The sequence below is a fragment of the Vombatus ursinus genome, unplaced genomic scaffold, assembly GCF_900497805.2.
Source record: "Vombatus ursinus unplaced genomic scaffold, bare-nosed wombat genome assembly UNPS02014797.1, whole genome shotgun sequence".
Taxonomy (NCBI): Eukaryota; Metazoa; Chordata; class Mammalia; order Diprotodontia; family Vombatidae; genus Vombatus; species Vombatus ursinus.
The window spans coordinates 14,966,241-14,987,101 of NW_020954575.1; the positions used below are offsets into that span (position 1 = coordinate 14,966,241).

Sequence of the window (20,861 nt, forward strand, 5' to 3'; positions counted from 1 at the left end):
ACACACACACACACACACACACACACACACACACACACACACACACAGCATCAGAGAATGAATTCGAAGGGTCACCACATATACAAAAGGACTGAGGGCAAACATCGACAGAACTTGAATAGCAAAGCATGGGGAAACCACATAAAAAAAAGATCCCCGCAGACTCTTAGACCACCCCCTGCCACCATGTGTCAGAGGAAGGGCTTTAGACACAGTCATGAAAGATGAAACCAAAAAAAGAGAGGGAAATAAAGAAAAGGAAAAGAAAGATGATTTTTCTCCCTTTTCTCTATAGACAGAGGTAGCAGTATGGAGGGGGGTGGGGCACGGAGAGGGAGATGAGGGGGGCAATACCACAGAGAGCCTGGCTATGCTCTTATTATTTTCTCTACATCTAAAAGGCTTGGCAGGGTTTGTCAAGGCCTCAGCTTCTGACTTCTTCAATCTCACAGTCTGTCCCTGCCTTCTTCCATAGCCATCATCCATCTCCAGTAACCTCTTGGGATGGCCTCCTTCTCTCTCAGAGCCACCAAAAGTATTGGGATGTGTGTCTACACACATATGGACTCACACAAGCATATACTTTCCCTGCTGTTATACACCTGGGTGTGTTACAACTGTTACCCATTCCCCCCAAAGATCTGGTCTGTACACATGCTAGGCTCACTCTCCACAGAGTGGCATCATGGAAAGAGCATGAGATGTGGGTTCAGATCCCACCTTTGCTCCACTTTGGACATGTCACTTCCCTCTCTGGCATTCAGTTTCCTTTTTCATAAAATGAGAGGTTGGGAAAGATGTCTACCCTTCCATCTCTAAGCTCTAGAAATCTAAGTGTGGGAGATGAGGCTCCTATAAGCAGCCTCAGTTCAGGGGCTTTCTCTAACTCTTCCTTCTCCATTCTCTCCTACTTGGAGTCTTCTACCACCCTATTTCAAATATCTTTAAGGGTCCTGTATTCCCAGCTTTGTGTTCCCACCTAGTGAAATCATCACTGATCACACTAAAGTCCGTACTTGATGCTCTCACAGGCTGCTTCCCTCTTCTGGAGTAAAACCCTGACACCCTTATTCCCATTGTGATGATGTAACACTGGGAGAAAGGTGTGCAGATGAGCCCTGACTTCTTATCCTTTCCCATCCTAGAAGAGATCTGGGGTTCTATGCTCTTGTAGCTTTAACTGGAGCAGGGACTGAGCTAGGAAGCAAAGGGGAGCTGGAAAGGAAAAAAGCACAGGAAACAGAGGATGGGGAGATTTAAAGCTAATTCCTTTAGTCTCTGAACTCCCAGAACCCCCCCAAACCCTAATCTGCCATGTTTCCTGTCCTAATTTAGGGAATTGATTCCTCTGCTGTAGGAAGAGAGATGGCAAGGACTGTGAGGGTGTGAAAGAGAAGGGGAGAGATTAGGGAAGAAAAGGCCTAGTAAAGGGTGGAGAGAGGGTAACAGAGCAGAAAGGACAAGGGCTTGAAAGAGCAAGAGAATGAGGAATAATTATAGTGGAAGTCCCGGGGGGCATGAAAGAGTTGTGATGGATAGGAAGGGAATAGAAAAACATCCATTTCATGTTTCACATCTCGCATGTTCTTAGAGATCAGTGTCATGGCCTCATTCCTCTCTGCCCCCACTCCTCTACCAACTCCCAAATCTCTTTTTAGGATAAACTCGGGCTTAAAATAATCAGATAAATGAAGCATCTGTCATGCCCAAACAAGAACACAATGAGAAGCCACTATCCTGGGTGACTGCGGGAGCCAGGACCCACAGAGAGGAATCAGCCTCTCATTCTGGGTGGACCCACACTGGACTAATCCTGGTTCCAGGGCCAGCCATCCAGGGCCCTTTTGTGGAAATCCCTCCCATACTCTCAGGCCTGTCAGTCAGCACTGCCAAGAAAATCTCTTTGCCCTTTCCCCCTCCCCTCCTCATCCCACAAGTGTTTAACCAGACAGCCCCTCACCTCCATATTCCCTCTCTCTCCCCATCTCTCTTCCTCTCCTCCTCAGTGATATAACCAAAAGAGCCCTAAAGACCTCCCACGAATGACCTCTTTCTTTTAGTACAGAGATTCTTAACCTTTTTTGTGTGTCATGGAGACCTTTGGTGGTCTGGTGAAGCCCATGGACCCCTTATCACAATAGTGTTTTTTAAATAATTAAAAGAAATGATAAATATCAGTTAGAGGTTAGTAAAAATTATGAAATTTTCCCCATCTAGGTTCATGGACACCCTGAGATCTATCCATGGACCCCTTTGGGGTCTGTGGACAACAGGTTAAAAATCCCTGTTATAGTATCTGCCTGAGCCTTTACCTACCTGTCTTATTCTAATGCCCACATCAGCCTCCCACCACCATCGCCCTTCCAATTCTCTCCCTCTAATGTTTTTTTCAGCCTCCTGCTGTATCAGAATGGACCATCCCAGCTCAAGGAAACACTGCCAGAATATCGATTATTTTCCTAATCTACACTGTAACTATAGGTTTCCCTCCTTACTGGCCACCTTAATCAGTGGTGGACACAGTAATCCCCCTCCAATACTAGACTGGCAGGGCAGGGCGCACAACACAGGGACAGTAACCTGAGGTTCGGAGTCGCCCTGGCCAGGGGCGGGAGGGAAGGTGTAGGGCCGGCCCAAAGAGCTGGACAGCTCATCCATCAATTTCAACTCCCCCTCCAGAGACCCCTGGATCAGCAGGGAGATGGTGTCAAACAGCTGTTTGTCCTGAGTGGTGCCGAGGAGAAGTTAGGGAAGGGAGAGGAGGTAGAGGAGAGGGTTAGAGACGAAAGGGAGGGCAGATAGAAGAGAGTGACATATGGAGAAAGGGCAAGAGAAGGGGAATGAGCAGGAGGTGGGGACATGAGTGGGAAAAGATGAGCAGAAAAGAAGAGATGAGGAGAGAGAAGGGAAACAGAAAGAAAAAATAAAGAAGAGAGGTTGAGAATGAAAAAGGGATACAGATGAGAAGATTAGTGGAACAAAGCAGGAGTAGGATATAGAGAAGAGAGGGAAGAGGAGATAGAGAAAGAAGGAGAATGAAGGAGAGAGATAGAGGATGTGGAGAGAGGGTGGGTAGAGAGAGAAGATGAATAAAAGGATGAGGGAGAGAGAAAATGAGGGAGAGAGAGAACAAAGGAGAGAGTGAGGATAAGGAAGAAAGGATGGAGAGAGGGTGAGAGAAAATGAGGGAGAGGGAGAACAAAGGAGAGAGAGAGGATAAGGAAGAAAGGATGGAGAGAGGGTGAGAGAAAAAGGATGAGGGAAAGGATGAGAGGGCGAGGGAGAGAAAGGATGAGGGATAGGATGAAGGAGAGGGTGAGTTTGAGACAAGAAGGATGAAGAAGAAAGAAGGGATGGGAGAGAGAGGAAGGCTCAGAATAGAGGGGATGGGAATGAGGATGGTATGAAAGGATACAGACAGAGAGAATGAATAAGGAGAGAGAGAGAGAATGGGGAAGCAGAAAAGGAAGATAGGAAGAAGAAATAGGACAGGTTAAAGAAAGCATGGGTTGAGAAGGATGGAAAAAACAGGAAAAAAGAAGAAAGGAGGTAGAGAGAAAATGAGGGGAAGGAGATGAGAGGGCATTAAAAAAAGAGACAGGAAGAAAACAAAGAAAGCTTTTCAGAAAGCTCAGTCCTGAATTCAAGAAAGGAGAGGCCAGATCAGCACTGGGAAACAAATACGTTTGCTTGGAGAAAAAAAAAAACGGGAGTGGGGGAAAGTTCTATTATCTCTCCAAGGAAACGAACCCTCTGCTTCTATCAGAAAGCACCATCCCTGGTGAGGCAGAAGGAGACTATCACCCCTGGCACTCCCTTGCAGCCCCCTGAATAGCAAAGACAGAGGTGCTGAGAGCAGCACCATCACTATTCTAGGTCAGGGCCAGTCAGGCTGCCTGGTAAGCAGATCCCACAGGTACCTAGAGACCACCCAGGGCTGGGGGCAATGTTTTTACTGACACAGTTCCCCTTGAAGAAGACTGGAAGAGACATGAAGCATTGCTGTTGGCAGCAGCCCTGGTGAGGAACCAGAGTGCCTTCCCAACCTCCCTTCTTGACCCATCTCTGTCAACACCATCCCATGGGGTGATGCCCTTTCCAGCTCCCATATTCTCCTCCAGGGCGGCAGTGGAGCCTGTGTCTCAGGGGCTTGATCATTTGGGAGGAGAGTGAGGACCTGGTTCTAGGGGGCAGGAAAGTGGCAGTGAGTGAATCTTCAATTGGGGTCCTGTGGCTGGCTTTCAGCCTGGGTCTGATGGTTTCCTATTCCTCCCATTCTCTGCCTGCTCCATAAAGTACCTCTCCAGCCCCAGGGGGGTCTTTACTCCTCCCCCTCTTTCCAGTCCCCTCATTTCCCACTGGGGTCTCACCGTGGGGTGGGCCAAGGAGAGTTGAGAAGCCACTTTGACGTGCAAGGCCTGAGGGGCCCTGAGCTTTGGGCTGCCAGGCTGGCTGTCTGGCCCTCCCTCTCCCTGGGGCCAGGAAAAGGGGTCTCCCGAGATGGGAGGCTGGGGTGGGGCCAAAGTCTTCATCTCCATCTCCAGCTCAGCCTCCAGCTCTGCCTCTTCCTTGGCCTCCTTGTTGCTCTCCTCCAAGTGCTTCATCAGGACTGCGATGACCACGTTCACCAGCACAAACTGGGCAGTCAATACAAAAGACACGAAGTAGATGGGCGAGATGACAGTGTTGTAGCAGGTGGACTCCTGATCACAGTCTCGGAGGGTATCCTGAGTGGGGAAATGGATGAGTTAGACAAGAGAAGGGGTTCTTAACCTGGAATCCATGGATAGATTTCAGGAAGTCCTTGAAATTAAAAAAAAAATTTTGATATGGGTTTTGTTTTAATTGTCTTCTCAATGGGTGGGAGAAAGGGAGAAGAGAGGGAGAGAATTAGGATTAAAATAAATTGAATTTTTAAAATATTTTGATAACTACATTTCAATATAATTAATTCCTTTTATAATCCTTTGTGTTCAAAAATATTATTCTGAGAAGGAGGCTATAGACTTTACCAGATTACTCGAGGGGTCCCTGACACAGAAAATGGGTAAGAACACTTGGGTTAGAGGGTGTCTTGGAAGAGAAAGGAGTGTCTTGAGAAGAAAGAGAATTTAGAGGGTATCCTGGGTTTAGGAGTGAGTTATAGGATATCTTGGTAAAAGTGGGGAGCTATAGAGTATCAAAAAAGAGGGAAGAGTTATAGGATGTCCAAGGAAAAGGGAGGAGGTATAAAGTATCTTGGGAATGGAAGAAGTTATAGGGTGATCTGGAGAAGAGAATATATGTGTATATATTGTATGTATATACGTATATACAGTGTACTGGGACAGAGGTGAGTTATAGAGTGTCCCAAGGACAAAAATGAGTTAAAGGTGTCTAAGGGAGAAGCAGAAGGTATAGGGTGTTCTGGCAAAGGAGGTGAAAAAGTTATAGGAAAAAATTGTAGGGAATCTTAGGGAGAAGAGAGAGATATATGGTTTCTTGACGGGGCAGAAAAGTTATAGTGTATTATAGGGAGTAGGAGTGTTAGTTATAGGGTGTCTTGGGGAAAGGGAGGGTGTGTTTTGGGTATGGAAGAAAGGGCCTCTTAGGGAGAAAGTAGAGTCAAAGGGTATACTGGTGAGAGGGGGAGCTATAGGGTGTCAGAAAGAGCTTTATTGGGCTTGGAGGAAGTTATAGAATGAGCTAAAGAGAAGAAAAATTTATAGAGTGTCCTGGGGATATGGGATGAATTATAGGGTGTCCTGGTCAAAAAGGGAGCTATAAGATGTCAGAGGAAGATGGAAAAGTTATAGAAAAAATTATAGAAGTTCTGGGGAGAGAGGAGTTATTAGGTATCTTGAATATGGAAGAAGTTATAATATATCTTCTGCAGAAAGAGGAATTTTGGGGTGTTTTAAGGACAAAAAACTCTTAGAGGCATATTTTATCCCTCTAAACAAAGGAGTCCTCAAAAGCAAATTATGAGGTGCTTTGATGTGGAGAATGCTACAAGATTTTACTTACTATGATTTCAACTTCCTAACAATACTTAGCTCAGGCTATTACAATAAAATTCTGAGGACAGACCAACTCCAGGAAGAGCCAGGAACATTCAAGGGGGGGGCAGGGAGAGGAGGAGGGTCCCACCTTCATGATGCCATTCCAGTTGTCACCAGTAGAAACTCGGAAAAGGGTCAAGAAGGCCATACCAAAGTTTCTGAAGGTGGCATGGCGGCCCAGGCCCTCACAGGGGTGGGTTTCATCACACTCTAGGGGAGAGGATAAGAGAGAATGGGGAGCCCCCAGTCAGCCAGACGCCAGAACCCTCCAGCTCCCACTTCTTTGCCCTCAGACAAAGTTCACACACGTGCACACACGCGCGCGCGCGTGCACACACACACACACACACACACACACACACACACAAATGACCCCAACTCACCCAGGTCTCCAAAGAGTTCCACACCTAGAGCTGCAAAGATGAAAAACAGTAACATGAAGAGGAGCCCTAGGTTCCCCACCTGGAAAAGAGAAAAAGAAAAGGCAAAGATGAAAATGCATATTCCAGTCCAGTTTCAAACTTTCTTCCTCCTTCTCCGTCCCCGTCACTGTGTCCCATCCCAGCCCCCTCCAATACCTGGGGCAGGGCCTGCATCACTGTATCCAGCAGAGCCCGCATGCCCACTGCCATCTTCAGCAACTTCAGCACTGAGGAAACAAAGGGATGGGATGAGGATGAACAGCTCCTTCCCTTCCCCCTTCTCAGCCTAAGACCTCAAGGCCCATTATCCCTGGCCTGGACTGTCGCTGGGTGGGTGGGGGGGCTTCCAGTGGAGGTGTTAGGCTATGAAGGGGCTCACCTGCCACAGAGAGAAGGCAACGAGGAGGTCTGAGGAACCCAGCCACCTTCTTACTCAGCAGAGGTGGGCTGGGAAAGGTCAGATTGGATGCACTGAGAATGGTACAGTAGACTGGGAGCTGACCAGTGGTCCTAAAGCAGCCCAGATCTCCTCCCTTCCAACCAGTTTCATATCGTATGGAAGAAAAATGGGTTGGCTTGTTGGGCAGGTGGATTCTATCCCAGAAGGGATCTTATTTCCCAATCCATCTCCAAGGTACAAGCATTCCTGCCCCCAGCTGTTAGTCTCCAAAAGCAGGATGGAGGAACAATGTTAGAGTGCCTGGTGTGGCTGGGGGGAGCCTCTCTGGCAGACACTGACCACGCGCGATCCGGAGCACCCTCATAATTCGGATGATGGTGGGGTTGATGGGCAGCGATGCGTTGACCTCGATCTCCTCCAGAGTGATCCCCATGATGGAAAGCAGCACGATGGCCAGATCTAGCTGGTTCCACCTGGAAACCCGAAACGTGTCTCCCTGGGGGGATGGAGGGATTCTGGGGTAGGGGCCGAGGGAACCCAGAAGGTGGAAAAGCTGGGTTTGTCAGGATGGAGGAGCGGGCAGCATAAGGATGTTTTCTTGGACCCTGAAGGCTAGAGCTGGAATATATCCAACATTTTACAGAGGAGGATGAAGATGAATTGATCGAAGGTCACAAGGAGCTAGTCAGTGGCAGATACAGGACTAGAATCCAGGTGTGTCAACCTCCAGTACTCAATAACTTTTTTTTTTTTTTTGCTGAAGGCCTACTATTAACTAGATTCTCTTTCCATCACACTATGGTACAGGAAGAATGTACCCATAGAGAAATCCAGCCTTGCAGGACTTTCCTTCCCCCTTCTGTTCAATGGAAGTTCTTGTGAATCCATCCAATCATAGATTAAAAGCTCATAGGGATATTAGAGGGACATCTATGCCACACCTCCCCCATTTTACAGAGGAGTGACTTGCTGAGGGTCTCAGAGATAGGAAATGTCAAAGCTGGGATCTGAAATCCAGATCTTCCGATTTCTCTTTTTATAATACCAGGTTGCCTTCCAATAATATCTAGTATTTATAACGGTTGTAAAACACTTTATAAATATTACCTCATTTATGCTCACAACAGCCTTGAGAGGTAGGTGCTAATTATCATTCTCATTTTACAGATGAGGAAACTGAAGCAGATAGGGATTAAGTGACATGCCCAGGCTCATAAATGTCTGAGGCAAGATTTGAACTCAGGGTCTTTCTGCCTCTAGCTCCAGAGCTCTATTCACAGCACCACTTAGCTGCTTAGATGAACCTGACTACGGTGAGGCCAGAGAAGGCTCTCAATCCCTCACGTCAAGAGGGACTAGAACCCAGCTCTCTTGATCCCTGGTCCAATGTCCTTTCCATCCCACGAGGAGCCTTCTTGTCACCTCCTACGTCCCTTCTCCCCACCCTCACCTCCAGCCCTCTGTTCTGCCATTGTGTCCTGAACCTCCTCACAACCCTTGGGCAACCTCCCCTACCCACAATAGTGAGAGGAAGGCAGTGGGAGGCTCCAGTAACCCCCAGATTTGCCCAAGTTGTCTAGAGAAGGAGAGTAATTGGAGATGGCAAGAATTCTCTAGGGATTTTGCCCATGGCCAAACAAAGGCACCTTGTAGTTCCACTCAATTACCTGTCCTGGAAGAATCGTCGGAAACCAAAGGCCACAAGTTTGAAAACAGACTCCAAGACGAAGATAACGGTGAAGATGTAGTTACAAATCTTCAAAGCCTCATCCAAGATCTAGGGAGAACAGATGCAGGGGACTTCATCATTGATGTCAGAGGGGCTAACAGCCTCCTTATCAGACCTCCCCAGACAATGTGGCAGAGAGCTGTTGGTCTAGGTGGTGGGGAGAGGGAAAGGGGATCAATGAATCCTCAGATGAGCACTCCTCTACCACCTACCCAATCATGGCATGTTGGATAATTGTGCATTAGAAGACATAACATTGGAAGGGACCTCTGAGATCATCAAATCGAACTCCCTCCTTTTACAAATGGGTAAACTGAGGCCCAGAGAGGGGGAAGTACTTTTCCAAGGGCACACATTTTCTAAGTAGGAGAGGTGGGATTTTAATCCAAATCTAAATCCAAAAATCTCTAACTACAAATGTCTAAATCTAATAATAATAGCATTTATGTAGCATTTTAGATATATTATTTCATCTAGTCCTCACATCAACTCTATGTAGTAGGTGCTATTATTATTATCCCATTTTACAGATAGGGAAACTGAGGCATGGTAAGTGACTTGCCCAGGGTCACATAGCTAATAAGCATCTGAGGCAGGATTTGAACTCAGGTCTTTCTGGCTCTAAGCTCAGCCCTCTACCCACTGAGACACTGAAAAAGCCTGATGCTTTTTCTATTATACTGGAATCATGGCTTTGAATAGGATTCAGAAATCCCATCTGTCAAAAATTTTGGAGGGGAATCCCTCCCTACTCCCCTCACAATGGTACACTGATGTCTCCCCATATGGACAAGCCATCTGATAGGGAGGAGGAGGTTCCTTCCATATGTGGAGGACCGGGGTGGGGATAGGCTGTGTGTATGGGTAGGAGGGGGCAAGTTCTTACCTGAGGCTGCTGATAATGTTCCATGGCCATAGTAACTACATTTAGGCCGATGACGCCAGTGATGAAGAGATCCAAGTAGTGGCTGGTACACATGTGGTGGACGAGGAGACGGAACCTCGAGTAGTCTGAATAGTAGGGTTTGCATTGTGCTTCTGGTGGGGGAGAAGCCAATGACAGGGGCAGAGAGCACAGAAACCATTAGTCTCCCCCAGCCCCATCCATCTCCCCTGCCCTACCCAAGACAGGCTTCCCAAACAGCCACCAGCTCCAACACTGGTGGTGATAATTCTACTTCTATCAGCATCCCCATTCTTCCTACTCCCTCCCCAAAAGGGCAAATTGTTTTGGGGGGGAGTTGGAGTTGGGAGAGGGTATCACAGGCATTTGCTCTCTCTAATCTAAGCATTTCTACTGATACCTCTCCAGGTAAGGTAGGGCATTGAACATGCATAGCTCTTAATCCAGATTAGAGAAGAGGTGAGCCAACCCCCTCCCCTTAACATTTGGGGTCCAAAGAGCATTTATCCTTCAAAAAGAAAAAGAAAACTTTCTCCAGCTTCCTTCACCTCTCTACTCTTTAGACAAAGACAGATCTACAAATTGGAAAAAAAAAAAGAGGGGAATTAGATGAGTCTCAGTGGGAGCGGAGGAGTACTGCAAAAAGATTAAATGGAGCTAAGCATTTGGAATTAAAACTAGAGCTTAGAATTTGGACATCTCCGTGACTGAGTCTCAGGGAGGGGGACACCACCACCAGCCCCATACTCCCAAGCTCCTTCCCCTCCACACCCCCACACCCTGATGCCCATGTGTTCCCGGAGTGGAGGTGGAGGAAGAGGGTCTGCTCTCATTTTAGATACAAGCTCTTGGAATCCTGGATGTTTGAGGAGATAAACTAATTTGCTCACCTAATCTCTAATGAGGAAATGCCCAGCCTGAGACCATAAATTCAGGGCAGCATGATAATGCATATTGGAGTGGAAGAGGCTGTCTGAGATCTGTCAGAAGCATAATATTACTCTTGTAATTAGCAGATCAGCTAGTGATTAAAATCACTGCCCCAGGAGTACTCCTGTCCCTTAGAGGCACTAAGGACAAATCTAGGGAACAAGATCCAGCCTAGAGACTGAGGGTTGGGGTGGATCTCTGAGAGCAGAAAGAGTGACACTCTCCTCATTCTGGGGGAAAGTATTTTGGGGACTGATCAGGCTCCCTGGCAGCTCCATCAAACAGACATGGATCTCAGACAGTCCTTCTTCCCCACCCCAGGGACGCCTAGGAGGACTTAAGCCCATCGGTAGCATGGACTGCACCCCAGGATGAGGCTGGCTAGGTGCAATAGGAAATTTTGACCCTAAACCAGCTCCCACTCAGGACTCCATCCTTGCGCTGGTTATTTAACAGAGAGACAGACTAAAGCAGGAAAAGGAAAGGAGGTGGGACCCAGATGAAGATTGAAAAAAAAGAGTCAGGACTTAAAATTCTCCATAGGAGGGGGATGGAGCCCAGCAACAAAAAACAAGCTCTGTTCTCACATGGTCAACTCTCAGTTATCTAGATTAATGTGAAAAGGCAATGGTGGAAATAATCTCTGTCTCCCTCTCACCCCCCAAACCAAAGCATCCTAGGATTTGTCTTTTCAATTTGGGGATGCATTATGATTTTTGTTTTATTTTCAGGCATTGAAAATTGATCTTCTAAATGATGGTTGACTCAAGACAGTATCTCCCTGAGGAAAGATATGCCAGTTTAGGGGGAGGGGGGAGAGGGGAGTAGGTCAATCTGGGCTGGAAACAACAAAGCCTTGGATCTTCCATTGGATGGATAACAGAAAGTTGACTGGAGACAAGTGAGGACTCTTCCTTGCATCCCCACAAAGAGCTGGGAGGGAGCTGAGCTATGCAGCTCAAGAGGCGGGATCTCTCCGGCTCTACATTAATCTCCATAAAAGCTGAGAGCACCCGATCCCATTATGCTAAAATATGAATGGGGAATTAACCAAAATGTTTGAATACAATTAAGCTAGAAACACTGTCTTCTTATTAGCCCCATTATTAGCTGAGACAATGCTGAAGGGAACTGGAAGGAGGGAGGGCACCTTCCCCATCCCTTTACCCCAAACAGAATACTTATATAGGCTTAATTTATGTGCAGTGTTGCTGGCCAAATTGAGAGGTCCCCACCTCTGCCACTGCTCTTGTTCTATCTGTCTGAGTGAGAGTCATACTGGGATTCAGCCAGGGGCCCCTGATAGGCAAGTCCTCCAAGACTCCCCTCTGCCCCCAAATAAGGCCAGGGAGGCAAGGTTAAGCAGGAGTGGGGGTGTCTGCCTAGAGCAGGGTTGATCACTAACCATCCCAAGCATCCATAAGGCAGCCTCCCCTGTCTCCCCCTCCCTGTCTCCCTCCTCACCACTCCCCACCATAACATGGAGAAACATCTAGAAACCCTTCATTAGTGTTTCAGGGACATCAAAACCTAGAACGTCAGAGCTAGAGGAAACCTTAGAGATCATCTAATCCAATCCACTCATTTTATAGAGGAGGAAACTGAGGCCCAGGGAGTTGAAGTGGCCTGTCCAAGGTCACATAGCTAGTTAGGGGGCAGAGCTGGGAATAGAACCCATATTCCCCTGCCTCCCAATGCAATCCTTTCCTCCCTTAGCACACTCCCTCTCAATCCCTTTCCCCACTCCCTCTCCAAACCACTGATAGGTTGTGGGGTTTTATTTTATTATTATTTTGCGGTCGTTTTTTAGACACAAACCCTCAGGGGCATCCACCTGTGGGCAAACCGTGTGGAACGGCAGCCCTGGCGATCCAACCCTGCTTAGCATTCTCTTGGCTACATGGGCAGGGGGTGGCACATCCCCCACATGCCTGGCATGCAGATTAGTGTAAATGTAGATTACCTTGTCAGGGGGCCACAAATTAAGTTGCTTTGGAAGCTACTGTCTCAGCCACAACAGCCCAGAGAGTTTGGGGGCAGGGGAAGGAGGGAGAGGTATGGGGAACTCTTGCTTAAATCATTGGGGAAATCCTTAGTTGATTGGGAATTATCCTGGGGTCCATGCCTTTCTGCCTTGTACCCATGCCCACTTCCAGCTGCATAACTGATAGCAGGCTTGGTAAATATCAGACAAATCCGCAGGATGGAAAGTGGAGCGCCCCCTATTCTGTCCCTCCTTGCACAACCCTCCCAAGGACTGAGTGGCTGAGAGAACACAGATGAAGGGCAACAGGCACAGTGGGTTAGTTGGGGTTATCATTGAGTAGATTTCAGGCACAGACCAGGTGAAAGGGCAGAACCAGGTGGAAAGTGGGGAGGTAGGGAGCCATATGACGTGTGACACAGTTCCCCCTCATGGGATGGGTCACACATTCGGCTCCTTTGACCAGGTCTGGTGTTTGAGATGGGGATGTGGTGGGAAGGAGGAGGAGGGAGCTTGATGGCTGTGGGGTTCACTGCCTACAACCAAGTTGGCTACAAACCAAACTCAATCCTCATCTGTCTATAGCCAGACCTGCTTAGCAAAAGACTGGGGCCCTGGTCACTGTTGTTTCTTCCTCCCCTCCCCATCTGCTGGTACCTGTGAAGTAATTCAGTTTTCCAATCCACCCTTTACCCTAGACAGTCACTGAACTGATGCTGTCACTCTGGGGTCTAAGACTCCTTCCTATTGGGAGGAAGCTGGGATATAAGTGGAAGAGAGGTCAGAACTATGTCACAGAATAGAAATTTTGGACATCAACCAATCACACTAGACTGGAAGGTGGGGGTTGTCCATTTGTCTGGACCCTCTGCTTGGATCATACATAATGCAGCGACTTGAATCACAAAGGCTACAGGCCCAGAACAGGAAACAAAATAAGCAGGTAGAGGAATAGTGGGTGTCTAAGATCATGTGTGGGGCAGCAACAGCACCACTGGGAGCCCCTACTTTGGACCTAAATGACAGTATATGTATTAACTCATGCATAACTGTGTGTGTGTACGTGTATGTGTGTGTACGTGTGTACATGTGTGTATGCATATGTGTGTGTGAGACAGAGAGAGAGACAGAGAGAGAGAGAGAATGAATGTGTCAGAGTTTATATCATTCAAGACAGCATGGATAGAATTCCTCCTGTCCATGTCTTCCACTCTTCTCCTCAAACACAGCATGACAGGGATATGGGATCCTAACATTATCACATATGGACCCAGGGATTCAGACACAAAGCACAGCTGTTGATTCCAGGGAGGCTTCCACTCACTACGGGACATGTCCCCATCAGCACCTTATGGGATGTACAACATTGATCACGGTGAGGTGAGGGAAGGTCAGGGGGTCTTACTGAGACACTATATGCAAAATGGACATTTGGGGTGTCCCACTTTGGGTTCATCAGTGAGTCCCAAAAGACAGACCCTTGACCTAATTCCCTGTGGTTCCACCACTGGGGCTATCATAGAGCCTTCCCCTGGCATGGGGCACTGACCCAACAGCCACACACCCATGAAGTGAGTCCTTTGTGAGTCCGTGCAGGGAGGGAAGCGTGCAGTGACATAGGAGAGCATGGCCAGGGTTAGGGGCTGGCACACAGCTGCTTGAAACCTCATAGGAGTCCTCAAGGGTGTATTGGAGATGAGGAAAGCAAGGGAAGCCATATCTCAAATGGTAGAGAAAGGACACTGTCTGGCCAGGGGTGCCCAAAGACACAGTCTCCAACAAGTGGCCTAGACCTTCTCCCACATCTTTGGCTTTTGGGAGGAGAGGATCTTGGCTAACTCAGGTCTTGATTTAATTCCTGCTGTTTGTAGCCCTGACGTAGAGACTGCGTATTCTTGACTATTAATGTGTCTGTTAAATTATTCATCGTTACATTTTAAAAACAAATCCTCTCTCCTCTCATAATGCTCCCTCAGATCAAAGTCTTTTCTTCAGACTAGAGAGATTTGCAGCTGTAATAATTGCCACTGTGCTGAAAAGCCAAGGGTGGTAATGGAGGAGTTGGGAAAGAGAGGGGACAGGATAGCAAGAGATTCAGGGAGGTGGTCCAGCTTGTGGCTGGCTCTTGGACCATCATCTCCTGGTCTTTGCAGGAAAGGCTGATAGTTCAGAGGTGACAGGCAGAGATTGGGGATATGGCCTCACCTAGGTTCTCAGGCCCTGCCCAACTGAGCATAAGCTCTGTCAGACAAGACCTAGGATTTCAAATGGTGCCTTCTTGGGGACATGGGGACCCTTCAACCCCCAACCCTCACCCACAAGTATGAGATTGATGTGTCATGGAGAGGAAGCAAATGACATATCCATGTACAAATGAGACAGGAACTGGGAAGCAGGCAGGGCCTGAGGTCAGTAATATCCCCCAGGCCACGCCCCTCGGACCAACTACCCAATAGCCGCAGTACCTGGTGCTGCGCTGGCAGAGCTGCGGGGGGTTATTACATCATCCAGCATTAGATCTAAAAGAATGAAACGACATGGGTCACTGAATGGACCTGGTGGCTCTGGGCTGGGCACAGAACAGCAGTTCTCGCCCTGGAAATACTGACTACCCCAAACCGGAATCTGGATATCTCTGACCCCAATTCCTATCTTCATTCTTCATTCCTGACCCCAATCATAATCTCATTCTTCATCCCAATTTCTAACCTCAAATCTCACCTCTGATTTCAACTCCCACCTTCAATCTTTACCACTGACCCAGTTCTAAACCTCACTCCTCACCCCAGACCCTAGTTCCTAATCTCAAAACTCATTCTTGACCTCAGCTCCTAGCTTCATCCCTCATGTGACTCTAACTCCTCTTTTTAATATTCATCTGTGGCCCAAATTCTAACCTCAACCTTCACCTCTGATCACCCTAACCCCCAGTTTCTAACTTTAAATCTTACCCCCTTGCCTCAGCTCCTAACCTCAATCCTCATTCCTAATCCCAATTCCTAACCTTAACCTTTTATCTCAGACCCCAACTCCTAACCTCACCTCTGATTCTCTGATCTTTGCTCTTCACCCTGACCCCAATTCTTAACCTTACCTCTGACCCCGCCCCCCACTACTAACTTCAAGCCTCACCTCTGACCTCAACTCCTACAAACCCATCCTTTACCCATAATATTAAACCACAAGTGAGCAGGAGCTCCTTGAACAGCAGGGAGCAGTGCTGTGACAATAGCCATATTTTCTGGGTCATCAGAGACACCCAAGGAGAGGCAGTGACTTCCCAGCTATCAGAACCACCGTGATGGGGACAGCAGCTCTGTCTGGCTATCAGAGGCATTTCAGAACTAACAGCAGCTCTATGAGGCCTTCAGGTGGACAGAGTCATAACAAGGCTCCTATATCTGAGTATAATGTGAGATTAGCTATTATGTCTACGGATAGATAAAGCTCACTGATCCCCAGTTCTGCAAGGCTGGTGTAGGCCACACATGTATCCTGAAAAATAAATTAAATCTGAAATTCATCAGCAGAGGGAAACAAGGAGGAGGGTAGAGGGGAGGTTCGAGTCAGAATATTGCCACTGGGGGACAGTGCGTCGTCAGCCTCAGACATCTGCACTGAGAACCTAGACTGAATATGCCCCAACCAGCTAAGTAAGGATATGAGGAGGTGAAGGGAGAGGTGATGCACAGATGCTATTTAGGGAACCTCATTTCCCATCTCTGCTCCAGTGATAGGACTGGTCAGAGGCTGGAGGTTTTCATGTAATTTCTATAACTTGCTCAATAATTAGCACCTGTCTCCACGTCCATCTTTCCAACTCTTTTATTTTAGTCCCCAACATTACTGTCTCTTACTCCTGGCTCCTCTGACACGGTGAGGAGAAATGGAACTAAAAAAGGAGAGACAAAGAATTCCCTAACTCATCTTAAAAAATTCACATTCCAACAAGTCACAGGGAAAACTCTGAGAAGTCCAAATCCCTTGTTAATTTGGGGACAGAAAAAGAGGCTTATACAGATTAGACAGCCACACAGGGTCAGAAAAATCTATCTGCAGAGAGAGAGAGAGAAACACATCAAGAGACAGACAAAAACAGATTGGGAAAAAAAGACAGAAAGACAAAAAGACAGTCAGAAGATAGCTATCAATAGTGACAAAGAGACATGCACCAATGCAGGGACATTCAGAGAGAGAGTCACACAGGAAAACATACACACACATACACACACACAAGCAGAGACAGGGTTAGGTATTGCAGAGAGACATAAATGGAGAAAGAAAGAAATACTGAGACACACAGAGAGGTACACATTAAAAGGGGGGAAGAAACAGGAAGATGCATAGATATGAGCAGACTACTTTTACACACACTGAAAGAGACATCACCTAGAAAGACAAATTCATTGAGATAAAAGAGCAATACAGGAAAAAAAAAAACATACAAGCAGGGATAGAAAGTCACGCAGACAGAAATGGAGAGGCAAGGATATAGATGCCAAGAAGCAGAGATAAAGACCTGTCTTTCCCTCCAGGTCGTTTTCTCGGAGATGGAAGGAACCTCAGAGATCATTTTAGTGTGATCCCCTCATTTAGAAGATGAATCCCCTATGCTCTGAAATCCATTTCAGCATATAAAGGGATTGGGGAAATGGTTTAGTGCTCAGAGATCATGAACGTTCAGCCAGAACGGAGGAAGGGCAGGACAGGGACGAAGTGTTTTAAGAGACAATAGTGCGTATTTTGAGGAAGGGCTGTAAGGAGAGGGTTTCCAGGTAATGAGACAAAGAAGGGTGAGACACATGGGAGAGGAAATAAGGGATAATAATCCGAGATCCATGGGCCGTGGACTATACGGAAAGTCGCTCTGACCTCTGACCCAAGTCTTCTCTGTGCCAGGGCCAAAACTTGAAAAGATAAAAAAAGAAATGATGAAGAAGTCAGAGAGTTTAGAAGGGAAGGGAGAGGAGGGAGGGTCTGGGTCTTTGTCTCATCCCCTCAATTCAGAGACTAACCAGACACTCACCCTGTAGCCTCAAGCTCTTGGACAGACAGAGGAAAACTCAACCAATTACTGCATTCCACCCCTTTCATGTTATCCCACCCTGGGGCTAAGGCTCGGGCCCCCTTTGGCAGGTGTCAGGAAACCTAAGAGTGAGGCATCTTACCCCATCCCAGCAGCAGGGGTGAGGTGGGAGAGACAATGAAGGTCTCACCTGGCACTGTTTAAAATGCTGTCCTGGCCGGGATGGGGCGGGGCATGGGGACTAGATGCTGAAAACCATGCGGGCCCCTTTGGGGATATCATCCCCTCTGGCGGGGCTGAGCTAGTCTCCATCATGCAGGTTTCTGGAGGCAGACATGCTCAAAGTGATAGGGAGAGAAGGCGGGAAGGAGGTGAGCCTCCTCCCCTCTGCCCCCCAGCACCTGAGGTTACTAGGCCAAGGCCAGATTCAAGCAGGATTCAGAGAGATGTGGAAAGACTACCGACCAGCCATCTGCTTCTCCTTACTCCTTCTCTTTTTCTCCATCCGCCGTAAGCGCTTCTCTTCCCGGCGCCGGGCCTCCTCCTCTTCCTGGTGCTGCCGACACTTGTGGAAGTTCTCCACCACCACACCCACGAACATGTTCAGCACAAAGAAGGCCACGATTAACAGGAAGGAGATGAAATACAGCAGCATCCAGGGGTTGTGGTTCATGATGGGCTGGGGAGCAAGGCGGGAGACATGGGTGCACTGCAGAGATCTGGGGACTGAAAGAGCCTAGAGCATGGGTGGGGAATCTGCGGCCTTCTTTTAGATCCTTAAGTGCAGTCTTTTGACTGAATCCAATATGGATCTAGAAGGCTGCATGTGGCCTGGAGGCTGGCCTCAGGTTCCCCACCCTTAGCCAAGAGGCTCTAGAGGCAGATTGTGAGAAATAAAAATTCCCTACAGGAGACATTTCCCTCCACCCTCGCCCTCAGATCCCTGGCTTGTAGTACCAATGACTAGATCCCTAAAACTAATTGCTTAATTTTGTTAAAAATAAGACTAGAGCCTCGTTTCTATTAGCTTCATTACCTTAGGGTCTGTTGTCTTGGGTTCTTCCAGCCCTACTGTCTGGTTTCACTAAGCCTGGAATTCAAAGGGACCCAGACCCACCATGGACAGACTTCAGAAGACAAGGAACCATCTGTCCCCAATCCACCTACCTGCTGGTCAACACCCACAGCATCCAGCCCATCATACATGATGTCCACCCAGCCATCCTTAGAGGCCAGCACAAACAAGGACATGAGGGCCTAACCCAGGAAAGACAGAGGCATGTCAGGAACCCAGGATGCCCCCTGTTATCTTTTGCCAAAGTCTTCCCATCCTAAGCCAAAACATCCTCAGATATTAGCAGCAACTCCCTGACTATATAAATTCCATCAATTGTCAGCTTTGTTGAAACATCCCAGAGCCTGGGAAGCTTCTCCATTCTGTAGACCAAGATTCGGAGGCTAAAGGGAATATCACTAAAATCTCTGCACATCTCCTGGCTTCGAGTAAGCAGGGTCATGGGCACTAGGAGCACATAAAATTTTTGGATCAGCAGGGGGAGAAGAGTCCAATCAACTGGTATTTATTAAGCACTAACTGTGTGGCATGTACAGTGCTGAGTGATGGGAATATACAGAAAAGTTAAAAACAAAAATAAAACAAAACAAACAAACAAACAAAAAACTCTAAAACGCTTTCTGCTCTCAAGGAATTTAGTCTCAAGGGGGAGACAACATGGAAGAAGCAAAACAGGGGGAAAAAGGGAAAAAAGCTAAGATCCTGGGACAATCCCACTGGTGGCTGTTAGAGTGCTGGCTTTGGAGCCAGGAGGACCTGAGTTCAGATCAAGCCTGAGACATTTACTAGCTCTGTGACCCTGAGCAAGTCACTTAACCCTGTTTGCCTCAGTTTTCTCATCTATAAAATAGGCTAGAGAAGGAAATGGTAAACCATTCCAGTACTCTGCCAAGGAAAACTCAAAGGAGTCCTGAAGAGTCAGACATGACTGAAACAACTGAGCTCCCCCCTTCATGGACTCATCTCTCCCACAGTGCTCACCTGACCCAGGTTGTCAAAGTTGTACTTGTGTCTGACCCACCGATAACTGGCCTCAGTGCAGTCTGACTTATTGGTGATATTTCTCGTGTCCTCGCCCTGGCATATGAAAAACTTCCCTTTGAAGAGCTGTCCCCAAAGAATGAGATGCACACATATGTTTCGAGAGAGAGAAAAAAAAAGAGAGGGGGAGGGGGACAGAGGCAGGGGGAGGGAGAGAGAGACAGAGGGGGGGAGAGAGAGAGAGAGAGAGAGAGAGAGAGAGAGCCTGTAAGCACCCAAAGTGGCACAAGATTTCCCCCTCCACATCCCCAGCTCAGCTCAGCTCAGCTCCACAGATGGGACTAATGGTGAAAAGGAGGGACCCATTATTAGGGAAGGAGAAGAATCTTCCTCTTCATGAAAGCTAGTGGCATGTCTCTGGAGTGGTTGGAGCCTGAACCCAAGAACACTCAGGGATGGTACTGCTCTTCCCCCAACTCCTGCTCTGAACATCCACCCACCTCCCCACCTTCTGTCATAATCCTGACCTCCCACTTGGTCTGGGGTCACCCTGATATGATTCAGAGTAATTGGAAGCACAAGGATAGTGGTGAAGTGCTAATCAAGGCACAAGTGGGAGAAAAGGGTGATTTGGGGAGAATCAACCAAATGAAGGCAAAGTTTTAGAGGTGGGGTGATGGGAGAGAGAAGAAGGCAGTAAATGATAGGGATCATGGTTAAAAAGGGAATTGTGAAAGGGAAATGAAAGGGGTAAATGGGGGCTGTCAAGTGCTGTGTGATGGATCCCCATCCCTGTACAGAGAGTAAGGGTGAAAATGTGGTCGGTTCTTTACTAAATACAGGAGATGGGGAGTAGAGGTGAGGTGGGGGAAGAGCAGGAGATGTCTGAGCACTGTGTGGCTTCCATGATGAGAAGTTCAAATTCCTGGCTCCTGTGGTCAAAGCACCAACAGGAGACCAGGAGATAATTGGCCCTAGAGAATGACCCTGGGGAAAGCTGGGAGGAAGGAGTGGTGCTGGAAGGGGGTCAGCCACCTAGGAGACTTCAGCTCCTATATGAACAACCCCAGTTCCGGTGCCACCCAAATGGTTATAGCTAAGACAATCAGAGTCAGGGACTCTGAATGCATGTGGGGGAGTGGGATTGGGATGTGAGGCTTAGACATTTCTGGAGGCTAATTTGCTTCATTGCAATGAGTAGCTTCTATTATTTTTCTCCATGGCCCCTCCCCCCAGCTCCTCTATCCGAGGCTCCCACCCACATCTGGTACTGCTATTCCCTGTCGGGATCTCCCAATCCTGGGGCCAAAGCAAAGCAAAGTTCCCTTTCTGGGCCGGCGGCCAAGTTTCCCCAACACTCCCCCCCCCC

General features: G+C 47.8%; 1 protein-coding gene across 1 annotated transcript in view; it reads right to left on the bottom strand.

Annotated features, from left to right (window-relative positions):
* CACNA1G (calcium voltage-gated channel subunit alpha1 G) overlaps window positions 1–20,861 on the bottom strand; it is a 58,279-nt gene that overhangs the window by 5,901 nt on the left and 31,517 nt on the right. The window contains exons 15-25 of the mRNA XM_027870308.1: window positions 19,493–19,618; window positions 18,604–18,693; window positions 17,902–18,115; window positions 14,876–14,929; window positions 9,479–9,630; window positions 8,531–8,640; window positions 7,203–7,336; window positions 6,620–6,690; window positions 6,425–6,503; window positions 6,130–6,251; window positions 4,371–4,727 (exon numbers count right to left, since the gene is read on the bottom strand). Coding sequence (XP_027726109.1) covers window positions 4,371–4,727; window positions 6,130–6,251; window positions 6,425–6,503; window positions 6,620–6,690; window positions 7,203–7,336; window positions 8,531–8,640; window positions 9,479–9,630; window positions 14,876–14,929; window positions 17,902–18,115; window positions 18,604–18,693; window positions 19,493–19,618 — 1,509 coding nt within the window. The remainder of the gene's footprint in view (window positions 1–4,370; window positions 4,728–6,129; window positions 6,252–6,424; window positions 6,504–6,619; window positions 6,691–7,202; window positions 7,337–8,530; window positions 8,641–9,478; window positions 9,631–14,875; window positions 14,930–17,901; window positions 18,116–18,603; window positions 18,694–19,492; window positions 19,619–20,861) is intronic.